The sequence below is a fragment of the Battus philenor genome, unplaced genomic scaffold (genome assembly GCF_028537555.1).
Source record: "Battus philenor isolate CCGP_79_NKW_IND1 unplaced genomic scaffold, ilBatPhil1.0.hap1 SCAF_19, whole genome shotgun sequence".
In the NCBI taxonomy this organism is placed as follows: domain Eukaryota; kingdom Metazoa; phylum Arthropoda; class Insecta; order Lepidoptera; family Papilionidae; genus Battus; species Battus philenor.
In genome coordinates, this window is record NW_027181681.1 from 1,963,499 (window position 1) to 1,975,806 (window position 12,308).

Genomic DNA, 12,308 nt, shown 5'->3' on the forward strand with positions numbered 1-12,308 from the left:
AGTCCCGAAAGTGGTCCCGGACTCTTAAGGGTCTACGGGAGACTCGACAGAGGTCTACGTTAATGTGACGTTAAATGTGGGCTCACTATTTTTAAGCCATGAATATTTGCTTTCGATAGTAAAGAACTAAGATATTGGCTTGACTTTACAAATTACCAAATTTTGTCGAGTTTTGGTAAAATGGTAGAAAAGTAGCTGTCAATCAGAACTAGGTAAATTTCGAAAGTGGCTTTGTGAAAAAGTTTGGGCACCTCTGCTATGATACAAAGTGTAAAACATCACATAAATAATTAAACTTTATTTATTCTGACTTGTAAGAAATATAGGAACTTTTTTGTGAAAAACAAAGATGGCCGTTATGCCGTTACGGAATGACATGAATAAAGGGAATGTTTATTATTCTATATTTACGTAATTAGTCAATTGTTAGTGTAATAAGTTATCTTAAACTTTTATTGTAATTCATTTGTAAGACATATAATTATCATATTCAAAATTAAGAATCCATTAGAAATGAATATATTGTACATTTAAAAAATCATAAAAAGAACTTACCAACATTAACATATTGGCGCCAAATTTCAAAATCATAATTTTTTTATTGTCTATGCATGCAATTTTTTTGTTCTATAAAACAGCTGTCTAATTGTAATCTTTAGGAGAAACACAGAAGATTTAAAACTTTGTAGATTCTACCTATGAAAACTCAAATGCTATTAAGAGCATAATCAGAAATTTTATAGAAAGGTTATAACTGTCTATTTCTACATTTAGCTTTTTCTATCTATATAAAAATAGAGATCAACTGTATGACACATAAAAAAAACTATAATTATATGTACAGAAAAGGCAGTGAAGAAATTTCATATTACAACGGAGCCTCTTTCATTTGTGTTAATAATACAATGGAAACGATGAATTTTAATTACAAATATAGCTGCCTTTAATAGTGTTATGTCTTTTTTATTTTGCAATACAAAATCTTAAATCCTGTAATGTACCAAGCACTTTTTATTATACAAGAAAGGGACAGATGATTGTAACAGGAGTTAACAATTGTAAAATGTAAAGATGTGTTTACATGGTGCAAATTGTCGATTTTATATTCGGTGAATAATTAATGTCATCTGTTTCTTTATAGATAGATTTTGGAACAAACATTGAAGTAACCTATAGTGTAAAATGTGTATTTTCTTGAAATAATGTTTGCACAGATACATAGTTAAAAAGTAGAGATGAGTCTACATATATAGTATTATTAGTTTTTCTGCAAATTTTCCCTGTAACATTTAATGTCTATTTCATTAATTAAATATATTAATTAATACATTACTATGTTATGAAACATGAAATAATATATTACTAATAGTCTAACCAAATCTGAATTGGAAGGTCGACCATCACTAAAGTAATTATTCAAGAAAAAGAAATCCAGTGTTTCTATCTGTGTAATTAATTTGACTACAATAAATAATGAAATACTGGCAATTCTTAATATAATCAACCTAATCGTATATTATGAATTTATACGATATAGATTCTGTCACGTTATTTATGAAATACTAGGGGCATCTAATCAAAATTTTGTAATAATAATTTTTAATTAAAAATTCGAAATTTAAATTTGTTTACTTTGTTATGATGATGTTAAATAGGTGGGTATTTACGAATGAAAGAAAAAGATTTATATACATACAGAGTTTCCTATAAATCAACGTCAAGCGAAAATATCGATTGGTTAGCTAATTAATTTAAAAAAAAATATATGTCATGTATTTTTAAGTGTTGCAATTCGTAAAAGTAAATGAACTGTATGCTCCCTGTGTTGTTCTTACTATTACTATAAATGTTTACGCGATAATAATATGACCTTATATCGGTCTTAGATCGTGATCGCCACTAGAGTGCTTTTTGGCTCTAATTCCAAGGACTTGTGTACGAAATCACCGAATGGGATATGATCGCCAATTGTACTTCCTTATTTTGTTGGTTTTAAAGTTTATAATTTGCTATAGACGTATATAGCATATATTATTATTGAAAATATTTATCGATGCAGTTGTATATAGCATTGATAAAGCCATATTTGTGATAATAAAGCCTGAGTAATATGAATTACTGATACATACAATAACCGATGATTTAGTGTTGTAAGCATTACACCGGCGTGACCTGAGTGTACTGATCTTCGGTTTCCTTGGCGAAGGACAGGAACACTTCTTCGAGCGTGGTCTCGGAGACGGAGTAGTCTTCGACAATGGGGTTGGACTTCTTGAGTGCCTCCAGTTCGGTGAAGAGCTCGCTGTAGCGCGTCGTGTCGTTGATGTGGTAATGGAGCATGGTCTGCAATGAACATTTCAGTCATATTCATGTTTTTGTACGAATCTCTTCATCACCATCCTTTTAGCAGTAGGACGTGAGGGAAGTCCTGTTCAGACATTGGAAGACATAGGCCACCGTCACAGATTTCCAACAGGGACAGGCCAGGTAGTGTGTAGGACAGCAACGTTATCAGAGATCATCAGAAGACGCTGGGTGCAAGCCTTTTTAAATTGGCCCTATTGTAAATTAAAGGTGGATGGAGGCTTATATCCATTAGACACCTTACTAAAAATGATGATATGATGAACCAAAATTGCGTACAGCAGGGGTGAGCAACCATTCAAGGGGCCGATTCAAATTGTATATTTTGTATATGGCGGGCACAATGTAAAGGGCCGCACATAATGTCACAATTTTTAATGGGCATTAGAATAAGAAAATATACAAATTTTAATGTAAAATAAAAATAAACGAGAAAAAAAAAATATACTTGAAAATTTTAATGAGAAATTTGACATCGTCTTTTTGATACAAGCGTATATATGAACACAATATGAACGCAGCTTTCGAATAGGGCATCGCTCAGTTTTGATCGGTGGTTACTATTAATTATTTCGGTTTAGCATGCACCACCATTTTATTACAGTAAATTTTATAACAATATATTGATGAGAGAAAGTCGATAAAATAAATTCAAATTTAGAAATGCCGTCAAGGTCGCATAAACATGTTTAAAGAGCCACGTCTTGTTCATCCCTGGCTTAGAGCATTGCTCATTTGAATTTTTTTAGTTAAATAAATTTTTTATAACGTGTAATAAAGAACAAAGGTAACCATTCAACAAACCGTCGCTTTAAGTACAAGAGTGCAGATAAATTTTGTGTAAATCTGACATTTTCGTTTGACACATGTCAATGTCAAATTAGAGTAGCCTCCAATTTGACATTGACATGTGTCATGTCAAATTGGAGGCATTGTTTAGTCAACCGTCCCACTCGCACACGCATACATATACATTTATTTATACTGTGACTCCTTGGCTAAAATAATAACATGTGAATGTACGTTGAAGTGGCAATGACTAGCGCTTTGATCGCCGCTGGGGTTTTGAGCTTCTGGAGCGGACACCACGGCCCACGTTCACCCATAAGTGGGAAAGATGACCACGCGAATGTCGTCGTAAGAAGCTGGATGCATATCGCTTTCAACTGTACCTATTAGAAATCTAGGAGGTCGTTTATGTCATACGCCTAAGGTTCTACGACAAAATGATGATGACAGATTAAAACGGCATCAGGTAAAACACAAAAAAATAAACAAACAGATATAGATAAAATATTATGATTCAACTATTCAGTATTGTAGGTACTATAACAAAAGAGCTTGTGTAAATTTAATGTATGTATTAATACATATACTTGCTTATACAATATTTGACACAAAGCATTTATTTTATAATATTTCAATTTACGAAATATTGTTATACTGATTTGAAAGTTAAGAGAAGTACATACCTTGTGTTCGTCCTTCAGGTCACAGTTGAACTTCTGGTGCAACTGAGACTTTAGTCGCTCGACGTCCGACTTGCCACCGTCAGTCACTGGTAACACATAATTAACTCTTTACTAAGTGAAACACGCGCCAAACGAGGGGGGGGGGGGGAGACGGAGAGTAAGTGTGGTCGCTAAGGGAGGACTTTATAAGAGTCAAGGTCACTCAGAAACCAATGGAATGAGCAAAGCCGGGAGTTTCACTGCGAGATCGAATGAGAAATAAGATCTGCTCGTCTGAATTGGCAGTAGCATGTTTTCGAGTTAAAACTGACGCGGCGCAGAACCCTCCACAAGGTAGGTCGAAGATATACTGATGGTAGCAGGAATATATACCATATATTAATTATTTAATGCAATCAGGCGTTAACTTGCGGAAGTCCATCGTAAGTAAGTAAAGGACCAATATTTAACCACTTCCACACATGCAGTGGCAGTCGTGCAACAAAGTGCATCGCGCTAGCCCGCTGATAAATGCTTATGGGGCAAACAAGAAGACTGAAAACAGAGATGTGTTTGACACTAATTGGTGTAACATAACTCCTGAAGATGCCCGTGGAGGGGTGAAACACGTGTTGAGTAATTTAACGGTGGCAGTTGTGTAGTTCGCATTGTTGTCAAGTCTGAGGTAGCTTACTTCTTTTCAGCTGATGGACGCCCACTGCAAGACATAGGCCTCCAATAAAGCTCATGACCTTTCCGGATCCAACGACTAACTACTACTATGTCATTGGTCCACCTAGTCGGATCTGACGCCACGCCTACCAGCTCTCTGTTGTAGCAATGCGCCCCGCCCACTGCCACTTCGGACGAGCAATTCTTTGAACTATGTCGGTGATGTTGGTTCTTCAACGGAACTCCTCATTTCTGATTTGATCTCGCAGCGAAATTCATAGCCTTCTCCATTGCTCTCTGGGTAACCTTGAGCCTTTAAGGTCTGTAAGTGACCAGGCCTCAAGAACTTAGATCTAAAGAAGAAGTTTCGAAGCTATTTATAAAGATAAAACAATTGATGATTCACTACATGTAAATGCCTTTTTTGATTAAAATATTTTGAATTAGAATATGGTCCTTGTGGTAGCTGACCGTCTGTGGCATGGCGTAGTTTGAGTTGAACAGCGTGCCCGGCGGCGTGGGCCGCCCGGAGCGCTGCCGCCGAACCCAACGCTCGAATCCTTCCGTGAGACATTATTGCGATCCGCGAGCAAAGCGCCTCCATTTCATCCATACTGTGAACACAAAAATGTGCGAGTGAGATAGACGTATTGTGAGAAAGAGAAAGCGATAGCAAGAGACGGGAGAAGTAGAACGATTGTGAACAGGAAAAACTGAATCGATTTCCGATTCAAGCGTTTTAATTTTTTGTGTTCCAGCTCGTTTAGTCTCTAATTTTGCCTAGCAAACCTAATAAACTCCCACAACGTTAAGCAAGTCTAGATATTTTTGTCTCATAATAGCGATAATGTCTATTTCTCAAGTTACAGTTCAAGAATTCACGGCTTCGTTACATACTCTAGAATTCAATTTCCCCGCGCTTTCGCTCATAACTAGCCTGTATGTCACGCAAATAATATCCTGACAAGCTTTGTCGAGTATTTCATTTCTACACTCCTCGAATAGAGATTTGTATTGAGGAACCACTAAAGATTAATTATTACATCCGGAAATAGTTTGTCCTGTTAGGGAGCGGCGTAGAATTATAGTATAGATATTTAATTATCGCTTCCTATATTGTATTGTGAAGTTTATTAGTAGTGCAAGTTGCGATATCGACCTTTGGAAAGGGACAATTGACTAATTTCGGCTTCGTAGAGCACTATCTCTGTCGCACGAAATACAAACAGTCCGGTATCTATTAGGAGCTGTAAAAACAACTTTTTACTTTTATTACAATGTCTCATTTTAACAATAGGTATAATTGTGTTTATTATGTACAGTTGTAATTTTACTAAATAATTAATTACGTAAACATAATGTGAACATGTTTTTTTTTTATTTTACTCCAACCTAAAGCCACTACTTATAGAATAATTGGTGTATTATATACAAAGAATAAAAATAATTATTAAAAGAAGCAAATGATACTTATTTTAGTAAGGTAGTTAGGTGCAATATTTATAGTGTACTAGCTGATCCCGCAAACGTTGTTTTGCAAAAAAAAATTGATATTTTAATTTACAAATAAAAAATAAGGGTTGACCGTAGAGGGGTGAAAATTTATGGTTGTATGTATTCTTGTATGCTGTATGATAAAAAAATAAAATTTTTTTATAAGTACGAACAACCTTTATCACTTAGGGGTATAGAAAATAGATAGTAGCCGATTCTCAGACCTACTGAATACGCCTATAAAATTTGGTAAAAATCAGTCAAGCCGTTTCAGAGGAGTTCAAGTTCGAACACCGTGACACGAGAATTTCATATATTAGATTGGTGTATTTTACACAAAGAATAAAAATAATTATCAAAAGAAGCAAATGACACTTGTTCTAGTTAGGAGCAATATTTATCGCCGGGTACTGTAAAGCTATAACCAGTGTATAAAGTAAAGGTGTTAGTTGTAAGTCCTTGTATACTTAGAGCTTTGGTAGCACCTGTGCGAGGTGACGAGGGTGGCGCGGCGCGCTGCCAGGTTGCGGCGCAGGGCCGCCCACACGCGGCGTCGCGCGGCCACGTCCACACCAGCCGTGGGCTCATCCAGCAGCGCGACCGCAGCCCCGCCGCACAGCGCAGCCCCTGCTGCCAACCGGCGCGCCATGCCGCCGCTGTACGAGCGCACCGCACGCGTTGCGTACTGCTCCAGACCTGCGCACATACCCTGATCCTCAAATATCTCGTGTGCGTCTTGTCAATATAGTACCTCATGAGAATACTGCATGTAGAGTTATCCTTTATCGTTTTCGAACGTGAGACTATCCCTACATTGACGTGTGAGATGTAGAATTGCATCTGGCACCTGGCGTGCCCTCCCTGAGTGCCCAGGTGCGACCTCTTGTCAGTGCGGGTCGATTCCTCGCCTTTTGCCTTTGTCGCCTAATTTTTTTACTATTTTAACTTAACTTGATTTGCGAAGCAGTTTGTACTTTATAATATTTATGACGGTAGAGTCATAGTCTAGTTTTCTTGTACAGTAATATATATAAGATGACGACATTCTTGATAACACATCTTTGAACTTAAGCTACAAGAATTATTCTAACGAAACTGAGAGAGGTTTTTTGTTAGCGCTTTATTCGGAAGCTCTATTAAAATCACTCATATATCTCATGCAGTGAGCTAAATAAACAAACATCAAGCCGCCTGTTCTTAAATATCTCGTGTGCGTCTTTTTGATCGACATCTTCTCCTTTACACTACTCATATACTTCAAACAGTGTGCTAGATAGACAAACATCAGTCCATCTGTTCTTAAATATCTCGTGTGCGTCTTTTTGATCGACATCTTCTTCTTTACACTACTCATATACTTCAAACAGTGTGCTAGATAGACAAACATCAGTCCATCTGTTCTTAAATATCTCGTTTAAGTCTTTTCAATCGCACTCTTGTCTGTTTCACCACTCATATATCTCAGAGTGCTAGATAGAAAACTTTTCCGCCCCAACGACCCTTAGCTGCACGAGAGAGGTGCCCCAATCAATCACTGCCACTTCAGATGAGAATTTTTGATCCGATATCGCAGCGAAAATCTGTATATAGCCGGTCCGCATTGCTCTCTGGATGACCTAGAACCTTCTTATAAGGCAGATCGTAAGCGATCAGGTCTCGGATCCGTATGGCGCATTGGTTAAAGACCTTCATTTTCAGGCATTGCACTATTTTTTACTTAGAAGATATTTAAAAGTGCTTTATTGACATCGGTATTCAACTTTTTTTTGTTTCGGTGGGGGAAATCTTCCGGTATTCAAGATGCCCTGCCTCTGGGGGGAGGACAGGGGTATGTGGGATTCCTACCCACTACCCCCCCCCCCCCGGTGGTCGCCCTCAGCGCTAAACGGGGGGACCGCGGTATCTCCCGGTCAGGGATTACCACGCGGTCTTCCCACGCACCGGTGCTATTTTTTGATAGCCCGTCCCGTCCGTATGCGTGGATACGCTACCCACGAAACCCTCGTGGTGCTATCACGATGGTTCGAGACCACATCGGTATTCAACTTAGATTAACTTGGCTGCAACACTTACCTACAACCTCGATCCAAGAGTTGACTTCTCGGTCCACGTCCTCAGCAGACAGTCCCCTCAGCGTCAGCACCAGGGCTAGGTTATCGTATCCGCTCAGGAACTCGTCTAGTCCGAAGAACTGCGGACAGTACCCCAGCGAGTGCAAATACTAGGAGGAGGGAACGAATAATGACTATGTTAATATAATTTTTCATAATTTCCTAGTTCCATATAGTCGAAAAATTATATCAATCAATATATTGTTCTGTATAGAAACCAACGAAATTCAATGTTTGAATTGTATATGTACTAATTACTAACAACTAAAAAATACCAGGTCATAAAAGCCTTTGTTTATTGTAATAAGTAAAAACTAATTTGACAAGTAATAATGTGTGACAGATATATATGGGTGAAAGAAAAAAAATATTAATGTGTGTATATATATAAAAATATAAAAGTGGACGTCAAATAATAATATGACATGACAGTGCACTGTTTCTAACAGTTAATACAGATTATTAATTATTTTTATTTGACATATGTCATTCGTCATCACCACAGATTAAAGTAAAAAGGATGCATAAAAAAATTAATACCAAATAAATAAAAATTTTGAGAGCATTGGCAATGTTATATATAAGACCCTTCTCACAGTCTTAGAGTCATCAGCTGATTTTTGTATCCCAAAGAAACTTCTTGAAAACTTTCTAAATTAGCTGGAAAACTTAATCATTTGTCATAGATGGTCTCAACATACTTTCCCACGATTTTTATCGATGTGCTGGCCATTTGCGAAAACAGTCCCACGCGTGGGACACTGTTCGCCGTTCAGCATCTTAAAGGTGGTCGTCTTGCCGGCACCGTTAACGCCCAACAATCCGAAGCATTCGCCTGAATTGAATATTAAAAACAAATATATAATTTTCTAGGCGTTCAATGTTTAAAATGAATGCATTTTATAAATAACTATTTATAAGTAGTTTTATGAATAAGAGGCAGTTAACAAATATATAACCTACATATATATAATATATTGAAAAAAAGTAAAAATTTTCTAATGTTCAGAGAAATTACATCACCATATTTTGTTGCATATAATACTGTGATCAAAAAGTAAGGGGAATTGGTAATTGAATTATTTGTAATATATGTAAATTCTTTATTTATTCTTCCAAATCACTTTCATTCCCTTCAAAGTATACCCGTTCTATAAAACGCACTTTTGCTATTTTAAAAGCAATTTTAAGTCCTTCAATCAGTCGGAATAGTCTTTTTCAAGTACAGCCTTCAAGACCTTCTTCGATTCGGAATTTGTTTTCCCAATCGTGTCAACACGGCGTCCCCGCATTGACTTTTTGAGTTTGCTAATTAGCTAGAACCTTTGAGACCTCGGAGGTCCTTCACAGCTGAAAAATTCTTTCATAATAAAATATAAACAGGAATAGTCATACTGCTCCAATTACGAACTTAAAAAAAGAAGTATGCAGAGTGTAGTGTGTATATTGGCAGCATGTACGGAATGTGTTCATAGTGTGTGGATTATGTGCGGTGTGTGATTTATAATTCCTTAAATTTATAGTATGGTAAGGGCAATATTGCGTTTTAATCAGCGGCGCATCAAAAACGGGGAATTCCACATAAAAAAATTCTTTATTTACTCGAATATAAATGCATGCGAAGGTCGAATGAATAAAACACATTTTCTTCTTCCGGACTTTTACCTCAAGACCTAGGCGGCCCTAGGAAGAATCCCACAGTATATATGCAATATATATTGTATATAACGCACGGAACCAAATTAAGCGAATACAGTAGTTTTTGGCGATTTTTTTCAAATTAATTATGCAATTTTGCTACCATTGGAGACTTGACGCGTTTTACAAAAACACGTCTAACTCGGATATAATTAAACCTTTTGTCAAACAGACGCTTGGCAAATGTTATAGACAGTCCTACTAATCTAAAAAATGACCTGCCTTCCTAATGCTCGGTAGTTTTAAATGACAATTTCACCTTACTTTTTGATCACAGTGTACATTTTGTCTATGCCAGCTATAACCTAGCCTAGCAAACTTAAACCATCATAGCTGGACTGATTAATCTTGAGACACAGGGACTTCGGTCAGCCTATGGTGTAATGATGGACCATGATGTTTGGTCTGATTAGGTTCCATGAGTCGTGGTACCATGCGAGTGGTTTGGCTGCGGGGATGAAGTCTCTGAGGAAGTGAGGGTTCAGTATTGGTTTGTGATCTTTTTTCCTTCCCGACTACGAGAGGGTTACACTGCGGATTTGGGGCTGTGGTGTATAACCATCCTTCACAGCCAAATTAATACTGGCAGCGAAGCCAAAACCAGGTCCACCTGAATGGTTTAAGATGGTCTTCCGTATAACAAACGCAAAGAAGTCCGGGAAGACACTCACCTTTTTTGACAGAGAAACTCACGCCTTTGACAGCGTTGCACGACTTCTTGATGATCTGAATGTAGTTCTTGTGAACATCATCCACCAACATGGCCTCTTGTATTTGATCAGGCGCTGAAAAGTATATGTGAACATAAAGTCTATATCTTAACAAGAAAGATATCTTTGCAAAAGATATATCACTCTCCAAGTCGCATGTGTTTCAGTTATGTCTCTATCTATATCTTTATACTTAAGACTCAATTTTGATAAAGAGTTACGGCTCGTTTAGAGTTTGAGGGAAAGAGATGGGCTTATAAAGATTACACGTAAAAGAGAAAGACGGATAGCTTTTGTATTGAGAATGTAAACTACAGATTTTCAGAACGGCAACATCACGCGCGCGGGCGTTTAGCTTTCCCGTACCTAAAAGAAGCAAGTTTAAACTTTTGTATTTATTTAGGTTGACAGTCCTAAGGCTGTCAAGTGTGAAAGAAAATTATTGGCTCTAATGGATTCCATAATTTCAGACGTTTTAGTCCGCTTTACCGAGTTCTAAGTCTGAACTAAAAGAGCCGAAAATATAAAAGATATATGTTTAGTGTTAGCTGCCTTATTCTCTCTCTGGGCCTTACTGAGCTGAATGAGTTAAAGATATCAAAGAGTGTTGTATATACCAAGATCAAAAACTCTTTTCTTGTCAGGGATACATTTTGCCCATCTCTATTACGAAGTCTAAAGTAAGTTCACGGGATTCAAAAAGTGCAACATTGCGTGTTCTTTAGCCCCACGATAAGTCAATTCCATCACTATAGATTTTTTCTCATCATCAGACATAGACCGCCCCTATAGATTTTCAATAAGACCAGTTGAAAGCGGTCTGGATCTAGCGTTTCTCTATAACTCTAAAAACATTATCTGTCTACATTCTGGTCGGACGTTCTACGTTGCGTATGTAGGTCTGTGGTCTCTAATTTGGAACCTTAAGGCTGCAGCGGCCATTTGTGGTTGCGATATATGGTCGGCCCATTGCTACTTCAAATTTTGAATTCGCTATGCCGTATCTGTTAGATTTGTTAGTCTATGGATCTCATTGTTAGATTTCGTAGAGTGATAAGGAGCATAGTCTTGTCTATGGCTCGATGAGCGAAAGTGATTTTGCCAATGAATGAATATAAAAGTGAGAGAATGCTAGCTTAAAGTGAATGTACCGTATGTCATTATTGATGGTCATACATTGCCTGTAGACTTCTCTTTGTATCACACTAATAAAATAAGACATTACGATTATTTATTTAATAAAAATTTAGTCTCACGTAACGTGATCGCCTTGCTAACGTAGGTTTTTTCGGCGCGCACCATGTCATCAGCGGCTGGTGCTGGTGGTGGTCGGTAGCGCTGGTTGAACAGCCTGTCCGCCAGCCGGTTGAACACGCCGTGCTGCATCAATACCACCAGCGTCTGCGAAGACCACCATGTTAAAATATTACTTTAAAGACAATCAGCAACCTATACTGGTTACACATAGTTTTACAGTCATGGTACTAGGCCAGATCTTCTGAGAAACAGATTTCTTTCTCCCTCTCAAAATAGGGAGTTCTTCCCCTGTGATTCGAGCTCGGAACTCATCTGCTATAACTGGGAACTGATAGTTTTTTCTTGGCCCTAATCTCTTACTTGACTCTTATCCCGTAGCTTCTCTCCTGTGATTCGGATTAGAAGTTAGACTACCTTAATTGGGATATCGAAGATTTTCCCACGCGCACTCTTTCACAGGAGGTTAGTATCTCAGCAGTGGGAACATTAAGTTTTAATTGTAACAATTAATTTATCAAATCAATTTCTCTTTATCTTTATTTATCTCTATT

The 12,308-nt window shown here is 37.4% G+C and overlaps 1 protein-coding gene across 1 annotated transcript in view; it reads right to left on the reverse strand.

Moving 5' to 3' along the window:
- Nucleotides 1-1,638: 1,638 nt before the first annotated feature.
- LOC137921622 (phospholipid-transporting ATPase ABCA3-like) overlaps nt 1,639-12,308 on the reverse strand; it is a 53,843-nt gene continuing 43,173 nt past the window's right edge. The window contains exons 25-32 of the mRNA XM_068764421.1: nt 11,757-11,901; nt 10,462-10,575; nt 8,794-8,927; nt 8,055-8,202; nt 6,467-6,677; nt 4,959-5,101; nt 3,837-3,922; nt 1,639-2,343 (exon numbers count right to left, since the gene is read on the reverse strand). Of these exons, the coding sequence (XP_068620522.1) occupies nt 2,158-2,343; nt 3,837-3,922; nt 4,959-5,101; nt 6,467-6,677; nt 8,055-8,202; nt 8,794-8,927; nt 10,462-10,575; nt 11,757-11,901 (1,167 nt within the window). The 3' untranslated portion in view covers nt 1,639-2,157. The remainder of the gene's footprint in view (nt 2,344-3,836; nt 3,923-4,958; nt 5,102-6,466; nt 6,678-8,054; nt 8,203-8,793; nt 8,928-10,461; nt 10,576-11,756; nt 11,902-12,308) is intronic.